At 42.9% G+C, this 21,847-nt stretch overlaps 1 protein-coding gene across 2 annotated transcripts in view; it reads left to right on the forward strand.

Moving 5' to 3' along the window:
- Positions 1-21,847, forward strand: part of RNF24 (ring finger protein 24) — an 83,601-nt gene that overhangs the window by 8,696 nt on the left and 53,058 nt on the right. Inside the window, exon 2 of one of the 2 annotated variants that reach the window (XM_034771397.1) lies at positions 2,835-2,866. The exons of the other annotated variant lie outside the window; for it this stretch is intronic. Coding sequence (XP_034627288.1) covers positions 2,835-2,866 — 32 coding nt within the window. The remainder of the gene's footprint in view (positions 1-2,834; positions 2,867-21,847) is intronic. 2 annotated transcript variants of the gene reach the window in all.

Below are 21,847 nucleotides of genomic sequence, written 5' to 3' on the forward strand. Positions count from 1 at the left end.
CGCGGCCCCCACTGGCCGCGGTTCGCAGTTCTGGTCCAATGGGAGCGGCGGGAAGCGGCGCGGGCAAGGGATGTGCTGGCCGCGGCTTCCCGCCGCCCCCATTGGCCCAGGACGGTGAACCGCGGCCAGTGGGGGCCATGATCGGCCAAACCTACCACGTGAGCAGGTAGATAAAACTGGCCCGGCCCGCCAGGGTGCTTACCCTGGCGAGCCGTGTGCCGAACGTTGCCGACCCCTGGCTTAGAGGTTTCTGTGTAGACAGAAGTCTGTAAATTGAGAAATTGTCAACAGATCAGGACATGCAAACATTGATGGAGGAGGGGAGAGCAAGAAATATGGTTTGTGTTGTTTGTAGGGTGACCAGACAGCATGTGTGAAAAATTGGGATGGGGGCGGGGGGTAATAGGAGCCTATATAAGAAAAAGCCCCCAAAATCGGGACTGTCCCTATAAAATCGGGACATCTAGTCAGCCTAGTTGTTTGTGTAGTGGATTATATTTCTTGTGAACAGAGTAATAGAATTCTTTTCCCCAGGGACAGCACCTCTTGTGTCCAAGCACAGAAAGGAGTTNCAGTGGGGGCCACGTCAGCAGGTAAATAAACTGGCCCGGCCCTCTAGGGTGCTTACCCTGGCGAGCCGCGTGCTGAATGTTGCCGACCCCTGGGATAGATGTTGGCAGGGAAGGGCAGAAGAGAGTAAGAGGGAAGGGAAGGGAGGTTGTGGTGAAAGAATAGTTCAGAGTCTGCACTTGGGAGGCCTGAGTTCAATTCCCTGCTCTGCCACAGACTTCCTGTGTGACTTTGAGCAAGTTATTTAGCCTCTCTCTGCCTTAGTTCCCCATCTATAAGATGCAGTAGTGCCACTTTCCTATCTCCTAGGAGCAGGGTGACCAGACAGCAAGTGTGAAAAATTGGGACAGAGGGTGGGGGGTAATAGGAGCCTATGTAAGAAAAAGACCCAAAAAGTGGGGCATCTGGTCACCCTACCTAGGAGTGTTATGAGCAAAAAAGCCATTAAATATTGTGTGGGGCTCAGATACGACACTAATGGGGACCATATAAGATAGATCTGACCATTTTTTTCCTTTAAAAAACAAGCAAGATTTTGCAGACGATGAGACAAATATAGCAAAGCACTAATTGAGTTTGAGGTATGGGAGTCAATGAGGATGGAGAAATACAGCTGCTTGATAGTCTACAGCAGTACTGAAGGAGGGAGAGAAGAGAGTTGCAGTGGAGGAAGCCTGCATGATCGTGAGACTTTTTCCAGAGATGTTTTGGGGCATGGGAAGAGGAGGAAGCAGATGTGGGAGTGAACCAGGTTCAGGAGTTCAGTTATCATACATCCCTCTTTAGTAGGTTTTTAAGGGCACTGTCAAGCTATCAGGTGTTTCTAGGTCCAAATTTAGATTTTATGGGTTTGTCTTATAGAATTCATGAAATTAAAAAACAAAACAAAAAATCTTAGTATTGAAACATTTCATCTGGAGGGGTTGTGGCCTTTAACATTGTGATAGTGCATGAGAACCTGTGCATCAAACTGTCTTGTCTACTTTAGTTGTCCACCCTGACCAAAGTGATAAGAAGGTGGAAAGTACAAATATATTTATATTTTTGTTTGCGTAATCTAGAGTATTAGCCATCCAGGAACCAATTTTCCAATATGGCTTTTAACTTGACGTTGTCTCATAATTTTCTTTTTTACTGCAAAGCTTTTCCTCTAAAGTATTGTCAGAAGAATACTAGCTATGTTCTTCCAGATATACTTGCTAGTCTACAAGTCTTTTTTTTTTTTTTTACACCCTGGAGCCACGGCATTTTTCCAATTAAAAGACATTGTCAGGTTAAGCCATATTTGACAAATAATTCTTGCATTTCAAATATTTTTAAATTAACAAAATGTTTCTTCTGTCTTTGATTTTATTTATACTTTTCCTAGTAAAACATACTGTAGAATTTTTGAGTATGTGTGCCATCATTTTGGTGCAGTTCTCACAGGAGAAATCAAAAGTCCATGATATCCATTTTATTGAATCAGTCTCAATGTATTTAGACACTTTATTTTGAGTGTAGGCCTTCAGATAGATATAAATTCAAATTGCATGTTAAACTGACTAAATGTGGATATTAAATCAGAATATTTAAAAATTTCTTCTATCCACCTGCCCCTACTTTCCTGTGTCAAACACATAGCCCGACTACCTTTTTATTTTAAAAATAAAAAGGCTCTTTTAAAACCATCTTTACATTTGAGATATACAAAGAACACATTGAAAGCAGGAACACACTGGACATGCAGATTAATGTACTAGAGAAATATAATCACCAGAAAGGATTACTTTAAACTGTATTATATACTTAGGGATTCAATATATTAAAATGAATCAAAGAAAAAATGCATCTCTTCAAGGTAGCTAGCTCATTATTGCATTTCTTTTTATACTCGAGGAAAAAAACATTATTTTTAAGAACACTATTGTTATAGAGAATCTGTCACTGGAACAATAACTCTTATCTGATGAGACTAATGCATTCTTGCCCTCTGATTGATCATTAACACTGTTTTTCTGAGGGCCTCTCGGTTGATGATTAAAAAACAGTGGTGCTGTTTTAAAAACCCATCTCTCATTTTGTGTGTTGGCTGTGACTGGCATAGCAGATGTGTGTGTCAGTTATAACTCCTGCGCTTCGTCAGGGTTGTCTGGGCTGTATTAATTTAAAACACCACAGCTACCGCCCCAGCAGTGCCAGTGAGACTTGGGGTTAGTGGAGCTCTTTGTTTGACAACTGCTGCTGTATTGTGTGTGTTTGATTTGTTTTTAATTTCTTTACAGATGTCCATCTCCGTTCAGATGTCCAGTTTTCTGTAAGTTGTGCTCTGATACTAGTAGTTAAATACAGGAAGGGCCTGCTCTTTAGTGGTTTAAATATCCAGCATCGCAGTGGTCTATGGGAATAGCATGAAAGGCTGGGTATTGGAGGTGCACTGTTTTTATATTCTCTCACATTAGGGTTCATGTACCTGAACTCCTGTAAATCAGTGCTTTTAAGATGAACAGACTCCTAGTAGATCATTTAAATGCAAAGTTTTTGCCATTAGAGGAAAGGCGATTGGCTTGGAGCATGTCAGATCAATATGAGCTAGTCTGCTTTATTAAGGAAACATTTATGCTAATATGAAAATTTGAAATATTGGGAGTGGAAGTATTTAAAATGTGATTTGGTAACGATAACAGGTTAAAATACAAGAAGGGACTGTTGTGACTGCAGACTAATGTACAGTATTCTGATTACAAATGGACATTTGTAATTTATGTTGCTTCATAGAGAGGGTATATGCATGTGCAGTGGCTGTCATTGTACTGGCAGTCTAAATTAAAGCAATGTAAAGTCCATGTGGTCAAATGTTGCAGTGCTAATATTTATCAAGTGATGATACTGCTGATCAAGTGTAAGAGCAGTGAGGTCATTGTTACAAAGTGTGCATGGGCTTACATCAAACTATGTGTTCTGTTTTTAGCTTATTGTTTATACACTTGGCCTCTTTTACATGCTTGCACAAAGAACGTTGCATGCGGAGTGTGATATTGTGACATGGCTGAAAAGCAGAAAGGGAATGACTGCTTTTTCAGCTGAATGTTTGCATGAAAGGAGATAACTCATAGTATTCACTGTAGTAGGAAGAGAGCCTGAGAACACAGATGTGGCTTCCCTTTTCATGCTGTTTAATTTCTTTCTCAGCCATTCTTTAGGGCTTGTCTACATGGGGAAATTGACTGGCCTATCTCTAACCAAATAAATATTCTGCTATAGCTGTGCCAGGCGATTTCCCCATATAGACCAGGATTAGATACAATTTAGGACTTCAGTGGTGGTTTCTATGGCTTTTTTTTTTTTTTTTAAGGTTTTTTTTTTTTTTTTTTTTAAGAGATTTATATTGGCAAAAGCTTACTTTTTACTCTATCTCAGGGGTAGGCAACCTATGGCACGCGTGCCAAAGGCGGCACACGAGCTGATTTTCACTGGCACTCACACTCCCTGGGTCCTGGCCACCGGTCCGGGGGGCTCTGCATTTTAATTGAATTTTAAATGAAGCTTCTTATACATTTTAAAACCTTTACATACAACAATAGTTTAGTTATATATTATAGACTTCTAGAAAGAGACCTTCTAAAAATGTTAAAATGTATGACTGGCACGCGAAACCTTAAATCAGAGTGAATAAATGAAGACTCGGCACACCACTTCTGAAAGGTTGCCGACCCCTGCTCTATCTAAATTTTGGGTCAAATTTGACTTGTGTCCCTTCAAATAAATTGTCTGTCATATCATCTATCCATTGTTTAATGCACTTTCTATTTTGATTTCTTTTCGTTGTCTGAGAGTGGTTTTTTATGAGACAGGAACTAAATTCACAATAGAATCTTGCTAATGAAGGATTGAATAAATATGACTATTTACATTGTGATACAATATCTTTTGATTTTTAGTCTGTTTTGAGAAATGTAGTTGGTTTCTAATGACAGATAATACTTCACAATACTTCCATATAGTATATTTTTACCAGTGATTAAATCTTAGTAGTGCAAATCTTGACTACAGAACTCCGCCGTTAAACCTTGGCTGTGAAATGGGGTGAGACTGCCAGGACTTTTGAGAGAATTATCAGGCTTGCTGATAAGAGAGGGAGGTTCTGCTGAAATTATGTTTTGAACTTTTCAGTATCCAGTGAGCAGATCAAAGTAAATGGTTTTTATGGAGCCAATGTATCAATTGTTAGGCCTTGGCTACACTTACCCGGTAGTTCGGCAGCGAGCGATCGAACTTCTGGGTTCGACTTATCGCGTCTTGTCTGGACGAGATAAGTCGAACCCGGAAGTGCTCGCCGTCGACTGCGGTACTCCAGCTCGGCGAGAGGAGTACCGCGGAGTCGACGGGGGAGCCTGCCTGCCGCGTGTGGACCGAGGTAAGTTCGAACTAAGGTACTTCGAACTTCAGCTACGTTATTCACGTAGCTGAAGTTGCGTACCTTAGTTCGAATTAGGGGGTTAGTGTAGACCTGGCCTTATAGTCTCAGTTGTTGGAGGAGGAAAGTAAGACCGTGCATAGAGAACATCTCAGTGACACATTTTCTTCCATGAAATGTCATTCATAGCCCTGGTCTGGACATCATAGCTAGATTGACGTAAGGCAGTTTACGTCGACCTGACTCTCTGTAGCTCCCACAGATGTAACTCGCCCACTACACCGACTTAATAACTCCACCTCCGTGAGAGGTGTAGCACTTAGGTCGATATAGTTAAGTTAATGCCGTGTCAGTGTAGACACTGCATTGCTTACATTGACTGTTGCCGCCTTTTAGAAGCCATTGCACAGTGCCCCACACTGATAGTTAAATCAGTGCAAGCGCTCCTGGTGAGGATGCACACCGCTGACACAGGGGCATAGTGTGGACGTGCCAAAGCGATTTAATTACTGCAGTGGCTGTACTTCAACGTAACTTAGCTCAGCTTAATTTTATAGCGTAGACTTGTCCATAGGTTTCTCATGGTGCTTCATACATCACAGGAATTCATCTTTGGCATGAACTCAGATGTTTCAACTATCTTGTGTAGTAGTCAGACTAACTAAAATAGAAGCAGTTGGGTTGAATTTGTTATTGCATGCCAGACATTATGGGGCAGGGTAGTTTTCAATCCTGACTCTACTTACTTACGGGGGAAAGAGTAGTTGTTCTTTAATGGGAAGCCAGGTGAGGGTTCCTCAGCTGTGACTTGCTGTGTGGTAGCAGTCTCTGCAGGGTGTGGATTGTGATTTGCTTTCCTTTGCATCTGGCTCAGAACTCCTTTAATTTGCTAGTAAGAGAATACTTCTAATCCTTTTCAATGAGATCAATGGATTAATGGCTTATAAAATTGCAAGGATTAACTGAGTCTTTTTTAAAGCAGCACACCACCATTTGTGTACCCAAAGTAGTATAGGTTTAAGAAGGAATCTATTTGCTGTTAGTAAGATTTTTTATTTATTTATTTAAATATTGAACTTATTTGTAGGGTTTTTTTAATAAATCCAAGAACTTGAATTGATACCTGGTTCTTTTCTTTTATTTGCTAAGACTAAAAAAAAATGCAGTTGGTGCATACTCAGTATTGTTCATTTCTCAGGCCTGGTCTACACTGCCACTTTGCAGAGCTGCAACTTTCTCGCTCAGGGATGTGAAAAAACACCCCCGTGAGTGCTGCAAGTTTCAGTGCTGTAAAGAGGCAGTGCAGACAGTGTACCAACGCTGGGAGCCGTGCTGGTAGCTACCCCCCTCGTGTGGGTGTGTTTGTTTGTTTTCTTTTTTACAGTGGCGGGAGACTTCTCTCCTAGCGGTGGTGCTGTGACTACACAGCCACGGTGCTAGTGGAGACGTACCCTAAGATGTTTAGGGTACCTTTCTGCAGCTCTTACACACGGGAAGTTCCAACTGGCCCTGGAGTTTTGCCTGAATGAGGATCATTTGCAGGATCATACACAAAGAGGGTTTATTTTTTTAAGCCACTTGATTACGTAATCTTCATTTGATTATTTAGAATGAGTTTTTAACTTGCCTCCTGTGGGTGACTCTCAGATCCTAGTTGGACCAGAAAGGAAGGGCTGTTCTTCTAGCCCTCTTGTATCTGATGTGAAGGGGAGAAAGATTAAAATTAAGTACTTGCATTCTAAAAAATGTAAAAAATAAAACTGAATTCTAATAATCAAAAAAAGACCCTATTGCAAAAATGCTGTTCCTTGGAGTGCAGGTTTTTGTTGGACAGATTTGAAGGTAAGGATTTAGTTACACCCTACTGACCCTCCCTCTCCCCCTTCAAAGTACTGCTTAAAATCTTCCTTTCTGTGTGGCTTGTTTAAAATAACTTTCTCCTCCGCTTGTTTTCTTTCTATATTTGCTTGACCTAGCTAGGCTAGGTGATCCTCATTGTCCAATTGCCGAGCTACAAGCCGGAAAGCCCTGGCTGCCCCCCAGTATGCTTTCAAAGACATGCTTTTCAAATATATACAAAGGAAGGCTCATGATTTCCACTACGCTAATGAGGCCATGGTAGTCTCATTGAAATGTGCCAATAGCTGCCATGGTGGTATTTGAGCAGCCTTGTTCTGTGAATTCAAATGTGATTTAACATGGCAGCCCCCATGGAGCTGAGGAAAACTGGCTTCTCCTACAGAATTTCAATAATGCTTCTCTTCTGAACTTAAAAAAAATCACCAGCCTGTGGAGCCCCAGTGTAGGTTTAATTCCAGTCTTTCATTTTTAAAATTTAAGTTTACGTTTTGCTGAGTTTTTCCTAAAGACAGAGGCGGTACAGAAAATGTATAGAAAGGTGGGTGGAATTGAGGAAAGAAATTTCTGTTCAATTTCTTTTCCCCTACTGAGAAGCTTGCATAGTGGTAGCAAGAGGGACTTGGGAATGCTGACAGGTTGAGATTGTGGTTTGATAAATGGACCAGTTTAAAGTATCTTTAGCCTGTATTAAAAGCTTGTATTACTACTCAACTGCATCATATGCTCTCTTGACCTTTTAAAGAGATACTTGGCATAGCCTGCATGCTTGTTGCTAAGTTATGTGGCTGGTGCCTATAATATCTTTTGCCTTCCAGTAGAAGACTCTGATTACATGAAGTTATAAAGTTCTGATCTAAAACCTCTCGACCACTGCAGCTCTCTCTTGTGTTGGTGGCTTAGTTGTCCTAGGAACTCCCTCTATCTTTGCAGCAATCTTACACTATTTATTGAGATTTATTGTATTCTAGGCACAAAATAAAACCCTACTGTAAGGTGAAGTTAAGTTTGCAAGAACTAACATAAAGGTAAAAATCCTTGCATTAACGTAGGGGGTGAGTTTTTTAAAATTGAAAACTGAAAAATTCAGAGTTAAGCTGATAAGAAACCTAAACAAGGAAATAGAGGAATTGGGAACTTGGGTAGGCAGCCCAGCAGGGAGCTAGTCCTGTCCACCCCACCAACCTGCTAGACACACGCACCTGTTGCATAAATAAATCAAACTTCATTGCAGTTGCCTTTGACTTTCTATTCTCTAGCTAAGATCTGGCTGCAGAAGTGGGGAGAGGTATCTCCCCCCCCCCCCCATGCAAACACCATTTTTTTTAAACATCTTAATTGCAAACAGCTGGTCTGATTAACTTTGAAATTTTCCTTTTTTTCATTGACCTGCAGTTGAGTTACACACTTTGCGGTCTGTTTCTGTAGGGGAAAAGGCTAGAAACTTAACTCAAAAAACAAAAGAAAAAATGCTGCACACACCTTAGGTCTCCAGCCGTTAATGTAAGCCTCTCTGATCCAATGTGCCCTTCTGATGTTGTTTGAAATGCTAGTAGTTTAATTGATTAAAAATGAGAGAAGAGACACAACTTAGTGAACTGAAATCCTCTAGTCAAAATGTAATAGAAATGGCCAAAGAACTTAGATTTGCTGGACTGTGATGAATACCCCTGTTTTAAGGGTGTCATAATGTAATAACCTCTTATCCAATTACGTGGATGAAAAATTCTACCTCCAGCCCTGACTTCAACTTCAACTAATTTTGAGGTCACTGTAATTTGGTTTGTGACTTTCTTGAGGGGGCAGACGGTATCAGCCTGGCTTATAATCAAAATTAAATTTCACCCCTAATCATGAGAGCACAACAGTAAATTACTGTAATTTTTTTTTCCTGTTTCAAATTTATCCTTTAGAATGAGGTGGTCAAGTTTTGGGTTTGTTTTGTCTTATTTTATAAACTGTGCAGGTTGGTACCATGGAGTATACAGTAGGCTGTGAGGAACTGTAGGGGAAAAATCATGTTTTACGACTGTCACTGTTTACTCAAACAACACTACACCCTGTGCAAGGCCCCTGGAATGCCGCTGCATTCACTGGCCAATTTTGCAATACTGTCACAGTATTCAGTTCTCTTCGTTTCCACTGCTGCAGTTCCCACCGTGGGATAATGGAATTTCGGTATCCCTGACTCTTTACAATTCCATGGAATTTCTTTAATTCCTCAGAATACTTGAAAAATGTAGCTAGCAAATAGTAAAGCATACATAGAATTGAAAAATCACAATATGCGGCCCAGAATATGGCATGAACTCACATTAGCACTTTTTTTTCTTCCCACCAAACTGCTGAGAATTCTGAAAACCTTTCCTCCTGCTCCACAGAAAACAGCTGGTGCTTTAAAATGTAGGGAAAGAGAAACCATCGATTTAGCACATTTTGAGGTTAACATCTTCTGTTGGCATCCGGAAGGATGTAAAACAAACAATAAAAACGCATTGGCACAAATTTCTAAAGGAGTAGGGTGAGGAATGCGTTGTTGTTGTTTGTTTTAAAAGGTTCTTAAATAATGTTGACATCTTTTAATGAAACACAAAACAAAAACAAAAAATCCCACTGAGCTCCAAAATGTACCCTTGCCTTGCAAGAGTGGAGGAAGCTATTGGCACATCTCCTGTTAAAGTCTGAGAGTCTCCTGTTTGTTTTGTTAGTGCTTCTCTACCACAGAACACCAGCTTTTCAGTAATCTGCATGCTGCTGAATTGTGTGTGTGAGAGAGGGGAAAATTTAGTGCAGGTGGAAGGTGCTTCTTTGGGCATCCCTGGAGACTGAAGTCTTGTGCTCACAGAACAAGGAATGAGCGTAACAGCAGTACAAGATTTGCTCCTGGAGCATTCTGCACCAAATAATTAAAAATTCTGCGCCCCAAAAAATTAAAATTCTGTGCACAGTATTTTAAAATTCTGCAAATTTTATTTGTCAAAATAACACTACATAGTAACACCAGTTTCAATTATTTTGGTAATTTATTTCAAAATACACCTCTACCCCGATATAACAATGTCCTCGGGAGCCAAAAAATCTTACCGTGTTATAGGTGAAACCGCGTTATATTGAACTTGCTTTGATCCGCTAGAGTGCGCCGCCCCACCCCTCCGAAGCACTGCTTTACCGCGTTATATCCGAATTCGTGTTATATCGGGTCGAGTTATATCGAGGTAGAGGTGTACCTGTCAGCAAGTATCCTGTGACAATACAGAAGCACAAAAATTCCCCCAGGAGTAGAGAGTTAAAGAAACTCCTCTGACAACCCAGTCCCTGTTTCTCTGCCCCCTGCTCTGTCAGGGGGCCAGACACCCATAACCCCTCCCCCCCCCCGAGCCCCGCCCTAATGCCCCCCCCCGCCCATACACCCTTCCATTCCCTCCCCCGGAGCATAGGGATCCAGAGGGAGAAACAGCCTGATGCTGGGTCTCAGGCTTGCATGGAGTTTCCTGCACACTGCTGTCTCCTTCTCTCAGGGCCTGCTGGGAACTGGAGCTGCCAGGAACCCTCTAGCTCCCTCCGCATCCCACCCCCCAGCAGTGTCTTCTATGTGTGAGCTGGGATCTGCCAGGTCCAGGATCCCCTAGTGGCGGCCAGCAGCACTGCATCCCTTTTCTGTGGGGGAAAGGAAATTCTGTGTGCACTACATTAATTTCTGCAAAATTCTGCGTTGCGCAGTGGTGGAGAATTCCCCCAGGAGTAAAGATTCTTCCCTTCCATCCCCATACTACTTTGCTGTTCCTCAACTAGTCTTTGGAGCCACCTGGTCCCTTTTCAATCTACTCCCTAAAAAATTTTGAGCTAACACAGCAACCTTATTTAGTTTCTCCTCTGTACCCCTATTCTGAACTCAGCTAGTCTTTATTTCATTTACCTTTTGGTTTCTGGCGACCTACAGCATTCCTGCCACTAACACAAGATGCCTACCATAAACATATGCTGTGTAGGCTATCAACCTCTTGGTATTTTAGTTCTGACTACACTCCATTAGAGAAATGATGAGATGTCTGTATATTAACATAAAAGATATGAAAGGGCCTGTTCACGTTCTCTGCAGCATCATTGTTTTAGTACAGTGGTTCTCAAACTTTTTGTATTGGTGACCCCTTTCACACAGCAAGCCTCTGAGTGCGACCCCCCCCCACCCTCAGAGGGCTGGGGTTGTCAGCCCCACACCTGGGGGGGCAAAGGAGGACTGGGACTGTTAGCCATGTGCGGGGTTGACTGCTCCAGCCCCACCGCCCAGGGGCTGATAGCTCATGACCCCCACATAACTACCTTGTGATCCCCAGTTTGAGACCCTTGTCTTAGTATAACGATTCATGAATTGGCAAAGAGAGTCATTTTCAGGATTTTGGGGGAATCAGTTTTGGAGGGACCCTGTACTTAATGATTTCCTTCTCTGTGCCTCTACCCTTATTCAGTCGTTATTGTAAATCCGTGGATCACCAGTCCACTTGCCATGTAGCTAAGGCTAAGATTTAGTCACGGGTATTTTTAGTAAAAGTCACGGACAGGTCACAGGCAATAAATAAAAATTTACAGCCCTGTGACCCATCCATGACTTTTACTATAAATACCCATGATGACTAAATCTCTGTTTTTGGGGCCCCGTTGCTCTGTGGGGCCCCCCCGCTCCAGCAGTGAGGGCTGACTGCCCCCGGCGGCCCATTGCTCCAAGGCCCCCGGGGACCGCTCTCCCAACCGCCTTGGGGGCTGCTGCTGATATTGGCACATCTCCAAGCAGTGGCCAGTGTGTCTGACCCTGGCGACAGCCATGCCGGCCACGGCAGCTGTGGAAGTGACGGAGGTCACGGAAAGTCATGGAATCCGTGACTTCCGCAACCTCCGTGACAGAATGGCAGCCTTACCTATAGCTCACTGTATTTGGCCTCATAGTAGTATCCATGAATGTACTGCTCAGTGATACAAGGGTTTCCAGTTTGCATTACACAGTGGACTCTAGTATTTACATACAGGGAAAACACGGAAGGTCAAGAATTGGCACCGCAAGCTAGAGGGCAGTCTGAAAGAGGGAGAAGTTAACTGAATTGAGCAATAACGGTAGAGTGCTGTTTTTATCTTTATTGTGAAATGCCAGCCTGGAACGTTGACTGCTACGAAGCAGAAAGAGGAGGTTGTGTTTCTACATCCACATCTCATGGAGCAGCTTCATTCCTGGGTTTCAGTGCCTTCATTTAAAAGGAACATATGGATTTGTGTTTGAAAGGAGAGCCATTTGGCTCCAGTGGGAAGAACTGACATTGTCCATGGATCTGGAGTTTCAATTTTGTTTGTGTGTCAAGGATTCTTCCCTTTCTCCCTTTCAAATTCAAGGGGAAGTGTTAGTGGGGAGTTGCTTGGAGTGTGATCTAGTACTTAAAGCAGAGGATGAGCGTTTGTACTCCAGTGTTCTACTCCTGACTCTGCCACCTTGGACAACTCACTTAACCTTTGTGTGTGTCACTTTACACGTCTGCTCCTCCACTTGGCCCGAGGAGGTCAGCACAGTCGTGTGTAAACCCAAATTCCCAATGTCTGAGTACTTTTCACCCCTGCCTTCCAACACTCTGCTGACAGGGATAGTGAGACTAATCTTGGTCTTATCATATCATTTCTTCTCCAACTGCACACAGCGTTTGGCTAGAAGTACTAGCATGACAGGATCCTAATCATTTTCACTCTGCTGCTGTTGCTGGGCAATGGGAAGCGGAATAGACATGATGCTCTGTTGCTTGGGGTGATAGGGAAATGGAGAAACTCACTTGTTAGTTTTCCAACCTCGCCTGTACCCTGAGTTCCTACAACAATTGTAGAGGATCATGCCTGTGCTATTTCTGCACAACACAGGTTTTCCCCCCTCCCCCCCCGGACCAGTAGGACCAGCAGAGAGAAACTGGCCTTTGAGCATGTCATTTTAGCACTTTTGCTCCTCCTGTCTGGTCTGTCTGCTGGACAAGTAGCAACACAGGACATGGGGACATGCAAATAGGATGCCACCAATCCTGCACCAAATTTAAAATCCTAGAGATTATCCCCTTTGTGAGAAGGGACTAAGCACATTCTAGTATTTTATGAAAAATAAGGAAATGTGGGTACTAAAGAAGCAGCAACATTATGCAAGGTTCCTGTTTACCTATGCAAGATGGGCAATAGTCACCCTTTAAAACTGAACAGTGTAAAACAAGTCATTGTTCCACCATCATAGTGTTAATACTAGCCTAGGTTGTAAATGGATTTGAAAAAATGCTGCATGCATTCCCACCACCTTTGTGAGAAATGAAAGTGAATGCTGAGGGTCATGACATTTTGATCTCCTTTAGAGCTGTTGTGGCAGGAAACAGTGAAACAAAAGGCCAGAGGGAAAAATTCTTCAAGTTTTATTTCATAGCTGGGACGGGGGAAGTAAATACGTGGGTAGGACAATTTTGTGCGCACAAGCAGTTAAAGGAGCTAATTTAGGTTTCTGAGATTCAGTACATTGGGCTTGGATCTTATGACTATCTCCAAATGTATGTTGCTGGCTGCTCTGCAAGATTTCTGCAATTATGCCACACGCCTACTTTTCTGGTTTGGATTTCCTTTGAAACCACTGAGGAGAGGATGGACAAAATGACCGAATGAATCACTTCCATTTCTCATTTCTGCTTCAGTCCAGTCCGAGCACATCATGAAAGAAGAATGTTTTACTTTGTTTTGAACTTCATTTCCTCACTATTTTAGACTGGTTAGAAGGTTCTTTTGATGTTTTTTCCCCTCTGTAAAATGTTAAATCAGCCCTGAGCAGACTGTGGCCTGTCTTCCCAACAAGCACTGGATGAAGGTACTTGAACTAATGAAAACTAGAGATGACCTATTTTCTGCATTTATTTCCATGCCACTCTTAGCACAAATTCCTTCACATTTAAAGGTACATTTAACCAATTCCTCAAACTAGATAAAAAGCAACAGAGTCCTGTGGCACCTTATAGACTAACAGACGTATTGGAGCATAAGCTTTCGTAGGTGAATACCCACTTCATCAGACGCGAAAGCTTATGCTCCAATACATCTGTTAGTCTATAAGGTGCTACAGGACTCTGTCGCTTTTTACAGATCCAGACTAACATGGCTACCCCTCTGATACTCAAACTTGTCAATTATCTTCTAACGTAAATAACAGGAGTTAACTGCTCTTGCCATGTATTATAGGCAGAGCTGATAATGCTGCGTAGAGTTAAGGTTGCCTGATGCTTTCCATGATAAGACTCTGTTTTGAACTGCTTATGACTTTTTGCTCTCTTTAGCCATTCGGTCTGAAATTTTCCGTGTGATCATGTAATCAAAGATAGTATCATGCTTATATACATGGGGACTGAATTAAGGCCACACAGGAACCTTAATTCTGCCATTTCCTATTGAGTGCTTGACTTTGTGACATAAAAGAAAATTAAACATTTTTGGATGTGATATTGTATAGTGTTGAAATAGCCACTCTATAATAGAAACTTGAATTACAAACCACTCTTTCTCCAGTGCTTATAGCTTTCTGCAAAAAGCACCACCTAGGCCAGTGGTTCTCAACCAGGGATCCATGGCCCCCTGGAGGTCCGCGAGCTGGCTTCAGGGGGCTGCGGGGCCTCGAGTCCTAGCATCCCCACAGGGATGAAACCAGGAGCAAAGCCTCAGGCTGAAGCCCCCAGTTCTGGCGCCCCAGCAGGGCTGAAGTCGGGAGCAGAGCCATGGGACCCCTGAGCCCCGGTGGTCCCCTTGGATCTAAAGCCCTGAGCCCCCCAGTGCCTCACAGGGTAGAAACGTGAGCCTCCCCTGGCCTGGAGCCCCAAGCTGCCATCCCCCTCTGCCACACACATGCATACACCCGGTGGCTGAAGCCACGAGCCCTGAGGCCCCCCAACTGGGCCCTGAATTTTTTGTAGTATGTTTGGGGTGGAGGGGGGGGGGTCTCATAAAGAAGAAGGTTGAGAATCCCTGCTCTGGGCTGCAAGTTTTTTCATTTCAAAGGTGAACATTATTTATTTATTTATTTATTTATTTTTAAGTTGAGTAAAATTCCACTTGGCCATTAGGAGTTAGCAGGATGTGGAAATTTTTTTCCACTTTGCAAAAGATTTTTTTGGGCTCATTTCTTACTCTTCGGTAACATACATTGCTTTACTGTAAAATGTTCAGGTTTGTCATAGACTTAGTCTTCACTGAGGACAAATGCCTTTGTGTTGGAACAAAGTGTGCTTTTATTTTTTACTGTCTTCTATCCAAGAATTTGTGCTTTGAAAACATGAATTAAGCTTTGCAACTTCCTTAGGGAGTAGGCAAGGGATATACGACCATTCTAGGGTGGGACATGGGAAGTCCTTAACGGCACACAACAGCCCTGCTTAATGGTTAGGCAGAAATTGAAGAAAGTCATAAGCAATTGAAAGTGGAAGGGGATTTTATGTAGGTTTGGAATTTGACCAGGACACGAGAGATGCTAATAGTTGTTTCCATTTCACCATTGCAGCTGCTCCATCATGCTTCCTTTCTAACATCCATATTCTTGCCAAAAGATCCATAGGATCTCTAATGACCATCTATCAGCATAGCAACCTCATAGTGTAGGATTTATATACTAGTGACTGAGGGCAGAGTGCTACCTCCTGAATCACCATTTCAACACCAGATCAGTGTCTTGGCCTCTAGTTATGAACATGCTGGGCCAAATGCCAACTTGGCAGAAGTAGGTGCAACTTGCATGGAAATTACTCCTATCCCATATTTTAACTTGGTCCTATGCCCTTATCTGTTTCTCTTGTATTGTATGTCCTCCATGTATTTCAGTGCTCTGTGTGTGTGTGTGTGTATTAGACCAGGAGCAGTTCTGAATTGCCACAATTCCAAGAAATAATAGGGTTACAGGTAGAGTTTCAGCTTTTTTTGAGCACAAACACACACAAGTTAAGTAACTTTAATTATACCATGTTTCTCAAACTCATTGAATTTTAGGGTGCTTAGCAAAAGTAGTAGTAGCTCAATGCACCTTATAAATATAATTTTATTAATTAAAATTTCAGATTATTTTGTTGACCAAGTTGTGAATGAATTAATGTAACCTAGGAAGTTAAAACTTATCAAGATGTAATAAATCACAGTAAAGCAGTACACTTACTCTAATCTCTCCTGTTTCTGGAGAGGTAATTTTGGTACCAAGATGGCATGGTGAATCTTTATTATAATTTATTTGCATTACAATAGCGCCTAGAAGCCAGGGCCTCATTTTGGCAGACACCGTACAAACATATAACAGAGTTACCTGCCCCAAATCTGTGTGGATAAAACAAATTGGTAGAGGGAAATACAAGTCAGTTTGCCAAAAATTGTGTCACTGAAGCAGTATTCCTTATTCATCAATTTACAGGTGTTAAACATTGTCTCAGATAAGTTTGTACCATCTTATGGGGTTTTTAACACCATTAATTCAATAATATATTGGCATTATATAAAATATAACATCGATTATTTTATTAAGATTATTAATATTCTTGTTTTGGCCATTGTCTGCCATACATTTTATTCTGAATTTCCTTGTTTCTGTGAATCTGATTAAAGTAGCTGGTTTATGTTTAATTTATGTAGTCAAAAAGACAGAGCTGGTAACTACAAGAGAAGCAAACCTGATTCCAGATAGCTAGCTGGTACTGAAATAGTATGATCTGGACATGTGCTCTTAGCCAGTCTGTTACTCATAGTTCATGTTACCACTTTGCACAAATTCCCATGTGTATCAGACTGGCTGGGGATAAATAGTACCCCTTTGGCTATTATTATTTTCATGGACAATATTGTAATTAAGGGAATTTCCATAACAGTATGCACTAGCTACTAATATTGTCTTGCTCTTGAATGACACAGGATATTCAGATGCTTGCAAAATCTGTCACTCTTGTAACCTATGTGGTTTTCTATACATTTATCTTCATTATTATTGTAGATTGCTTTTAATAAGACATATTCTTGAAAGGAACTAGTCTCAGATTCATTTGGGAGGGAACAGGATAGTGTTTTAGCATTGATTCATGAGAGCATGTTGGTGCAGTACATTACGTTAAACATCTTGGCTAGACTCTGAGCAAATAGCTACATCCCAGGCAGCCAGTTAATCAGGATCTCCTAGCAAATGTGTATATGTATATATTGTGGAAACATGTCCTTTTTCTTTAGGCTGTGTTTCCAGAGCCTATTATAAAATTACAGAATATGAAAATGGAAACAAGTGTCATGTTTTTCTCTCCACTCCTTTTCCCCATCTCTTTCCCCTTTGCTCTAGTGTTGAATATATTTTTTTAAAATTACTCACAGCTGGAACAGATCCTGCTAACTTTCCCCTACTTCTTTAAATGAAACACAAAGTGCGTTCTTGGCCCTCGGTTTGGCATTTGCTGGCAAAGAACCTTTTTCCCAAAGAAGTATGTAGCAACTGCAGAGTAACTTTCTATTATAGCTTTTGAGATTGAAGATTCTCGCCTTAACTTTTCACAGATATAACCTCCCCTTTGCATGTGCTCATAATTTGCTCCAAAATGTTCCCCTTGGGTTGAAGTGGCCCAGGCTTGGCTTTCAAACAGAGGAGAAGTTTGAGGAAATTCCATTCAGCTGTTTGGGTCAGGGAGGAGGGTCAGCTTTAAAAATAGTTTTTAGGGGTTTTTTGCTGCTGTTTTCTACAGTGCCCAAAAGATCACGTGGAATTCAGTTTAGACATGTGCACCTGGTGAGGATTTTATGATGATTGTATGTATATATCAAATGAATAAAATAATCGTATCTCATGGCTGAATGCATACCTCTAGGTATTTGGATAAGGCTTTGTCTATATTCAAAGTTGCCACCGGTTTAAATTTGAGTTAACAACTGATTTAGTTAAACCAGTACGAAAGCCTGTGAGGGCTTATGGACTTTAAGGTCAGAAGGGACCATCGTGACCATCTAGTCCAGGGGAGGCAAACTACGGCCCGTGGGCCGGATCCGGCCCATCAGGGCTTTCAATCCAGCCTGCGGTATTGCCAGCCCCATGGCACAGCGGGGCTAAGGCAGGCTCCCTGCCTGCCCTGGCCCTGCACTGCTCCTGGAAGCAGCTGGCACCACATCCCTGCGGCCCTTGGGGGTGGGGTGGGCAGAAGGCTCTGTGCACTTCCCTCAGCTGCAGGCACCGCCTCACCCCAACGCAGCTCCCATTGGCCAGAAACTGGGAACAGCGGCCAATGAGAGCTTTGGGGGTGGTACCCACAGGCGAGGGCAGCATGTGGCGGAGCCGCCTACCCCACCCCACCCCCAGGAGCCACTGACAGACATGCTGGCCGCTTCCAGGCACAAGGCCAGGGCAAGCAGGGAGCCTGCCTTAGCCCCGCTGTTCTCCTCTGCCACCCCGGAGACGCTCGAGGTAAGTGGCACCGGACTGGAGCCCACACCCCAACCTCTTGCCCTGAGCTCCCTGCTGCACCCCACATCCCTCCCAGGGCCACCCAGAGGATTCAGGGGGCCTGAGGCAAAGCAATTTTGGGGGGCCCTTCCATTAAAAAAAAGTTTCAATACTGTATTCTTGTGGGGGCCCCTGCAGGGTCTGGGGCAAATTGCCCCACTTGCCCCCCCTCTGGACAGCCCTGATCCAGATGTGGCTCTAGGGCCCAAAAATTTGCCCACTCCTGATCTAGTCTGACCTCCTGCACATCACAGGTCACAGAAGCTCACCCACCCACTTCTGTGATAGGCCCACAACCTCTGGCTGAGATATGGCAAGTCCTCAGATCTTGATTTTAAAGACTTCACGTTACAGGGAATCCACCATTCATTCTAGTTCAAACCAGCAAGTGACCTGTTCCCCATACTGCAGAGGTGAAAAACCCCCAGGGTCTCTGAATTCAGTTTCAACCTGACTAGGGCGACCAGACAGCAAGGGTGAAAAATCGGGACTGGGGTGGGAGGTAATTGGCGCCTATATAAGAAAAAGCCCCAAATATCGGGACTGTCCCTGTAAAATCGGGACATCTGGTCACCCTAAACCTGACTTACAGGGTTTTGCTCCCCTGTAGTTTAAACCAGCTTCAAATCATACCTTTAGTTAAATTGATGCAACTTTGAATACAGACAAGACCAAAGTCTTTTACTAAGTTTCAGTGGGAGGGAGTGAACTAAGTTATAAGTAGTTTGTTCTAATGGTCTCTTGTTGATTTGGGGAATCTAAGTACAGCTTATGAATTCTATTTATTACTGGGGAGAGGCTATGCATATATGTATCAGACTGCAGACTCCATTTTGAATATAGAGCTTGTCTGCCTTCTGTTTTTCTACCTCCATGTTCCAGTAAAATTCCAAGGTGATACAATGGAGGGTCATTAAACCTTGATGGTCCTCTATTCACATGAAAGCCATAGGAGAGGGATGGGGGAGACAAAGTTGGTTACTGCCCAGGGCAAACCAGTTTCTCAAGTCTGAACCTCCCCAGGGAAGGTAACATAACAGATCACGTGGTGGAGGACTCTGATCACCCGATGAGGTGGATCTTACCAGCCATTTTAGTAGCAGAGAAAAGAGATCAGAAGCAGCAGGAGGGAAGTGGGAGTGAAAAGATTCTGGAATCTGGCCTAAAAAACACTCACTCAAGAGTGGTGAGGAAACCAAGGCAGGGAAATGGATATAGGTGTTCTGTTGTCTGGATCTATTTTAGATAGCATGAGAAATACACAAAGAGTGATAGACTTTGCAAAGCTTCCAAACCTCTGTGTGTTACGTGCTTCAATTATCACATCTTCCAGAAGGGGTAAGCCGTAAGTCATAGTGCCCACAATGTTGGAGTTCTGGGAAAGTGGGCTTAAGCCACTGGGGAGTTGAGTAGGGGCTGGCACTAGTCCCAGTGGGGATGTGGATCTCAGCTCTCGGGAGGGGGTTCTAGGAGGATCTGCACCCCAAGAGTGTGCTTAGAGACCCAAAGCCGGCGGCAGTGCCTGGGCTTTCCTTGGACTCAGGAAGCTTGAGCGCACATGAGCCCAGCATGGAGGCCCAAATTAGCTAGGGTGACCAGATGTCCCTATTTTATAGGGACAGTCCCGATTTTTGAGTCTTTTTCTTATATTGGCTCCTATTACCCCCACCCCATCCTGATTTTTAACATTTGCTGTCTGGTCACCCTAAAAGAAGTGAGGTTTTTACTCACGAAAGCTTATGCCCAAATAAATCTGTTAGTCTTTAAGGTGCCACCAGACTCCTTGTTGTTTTTGTAGATACAGACTAACACGGCTACCCCCTGATACTTGACAGCCTGTAGAGTGACCCTCAGGGGTCTAAGGTCACATCCCTTCTGACCTTAAAATCAATGAATCAATGAAAACATTTCTGAACATGCTTCCTGGGAATGTATTACGTTTTAGCCATCTATTGAAGCCACACCCATTTCATTAGATTGCTGGGGTGCTAGGAAAAGTGCACATTCTCTGACCAACCTAACCAGGAGACTTGGAGGGGCAATGTGCACGAGGAGATTGTGAATGTTGCACACATGCACTTATGCCCCCCCAAAAATCCTCTCCCAAATCTGTCTTAACACCGAGGGCAGAATAAAATTGCTTGGGGATGAGGGGGAGGTGGGGAGGGAATAGTTGCATTCCAGTTTCCCACAAATGCTAAGCTTCTGTTTAAAAACATTCTATTTCTGTCTTTTCCCATTGCTAAGCTAGAACTGTCACAATACAAAGTGATGCATTGCTACCCTTTTAACCCACTGATGCTGAGAACTGTCTCCATCCACCGATGGCCAAGGCATGAGCTTTCTCCTCTCCCAACCCATTCACTAAAGTCCGGTATGATCCAGAGAGCTTACGTGGGCTATTTGTGTAATGGCATTAAGCCAAGCAGTTTCTTTCTTGTTTAATAAATATAAACCAGATGAATAACATATCGTTTGAATTCACATGTTGAAAATAGGAAATTAAAATATTGAGTTCTCATACTAGTGTTATCTTGATGGCATTACACACAGTGGGCCAAATTCATGGCTCACGTGATTTCATTGACTCTAGTGGCACTGTTATAGAAATGGACCTAAATGTACAAAATGGCCAAGTTCATCTTTAATAGTCCAATTTGTAATCAAAAGTATATGTGAGCAAAGCTACCAAATGCATGTTACTGTGGGTCTTGTAACTTGCTTTTTACATTTTTAACCTTAATGTTGCATTACCTCGTACGTACTTTAATCTAATTGGTTTTGTAAGTGACAAAGAAATAGGCCTATGTCCCAGAGCTAAACCCTGGCATGTCTGACTCATTTAATTGTGTAATAAAAGAGGAGAGAAGACGTTCGTTCTGAACTAGACACTTTTTCAGTTTTAGTGCATTAATCCCCTGGTTTTGATTCACATTATCTCAGCTGAAATGTGTGAATTTTCCTATTCAGGATGGATCTAGTGTTTACAATGTTCCAGGCTCCCTGCCAGCGTAAAGGGCCATGCATGCAAATCTGATGGCGGGATCTGGGCTACAACTGTAAGCTGCTCCTTATAACGTGTTAGTACAAAGCCAAGCACAATGGGACCCTGATCTTTATTAGGGCCTCTGGAAGCTATTGTACTATGGCTTCCTCTAATTTTCCAGTCCAAATGTCATCTTTTTGCTACCGTCTGATGTCCCTTCCTCATCCTGTAAGAGTTTGTTTTCTGTCCATATTCTTCTGTTGGAGGCAGTGGCAATTAGAGCCATACAGAAATTCAGCTTTGAACAGAATTGCATCCCAAATTCTCCCATTGGCCAAGTGATTTTTCGAATAATCTATTTGAAGCTGAGTTTTTAGTTGCCTTCCCCATACCCACACACACATGCTCAAATACCAGTGGCATAGTTGCCCTGGCTATTTTTCATTCAGTTCGGTTGGTGCCCTATCATGATCTGGGGGAGCAGATTCTACCCCAGGGGTTGGCAACGTTCGACACGCAGCTCGCCAGGGTAAACACCCTGGCG

Source organism: Trachemys scripta, chromosome 5 (genome assembly GCF_013100865.1).
Source record: "Trachemys scripta elegans isolate TJP31775 chromosome 5, CAS_Tse_1.0, whole genome shotgun sequence".
Lineage (NCBI taxonomy): Eukaryota > Metazoa > Chordata > Testudines > Emydidae > Trachemys > Trachemys scripta.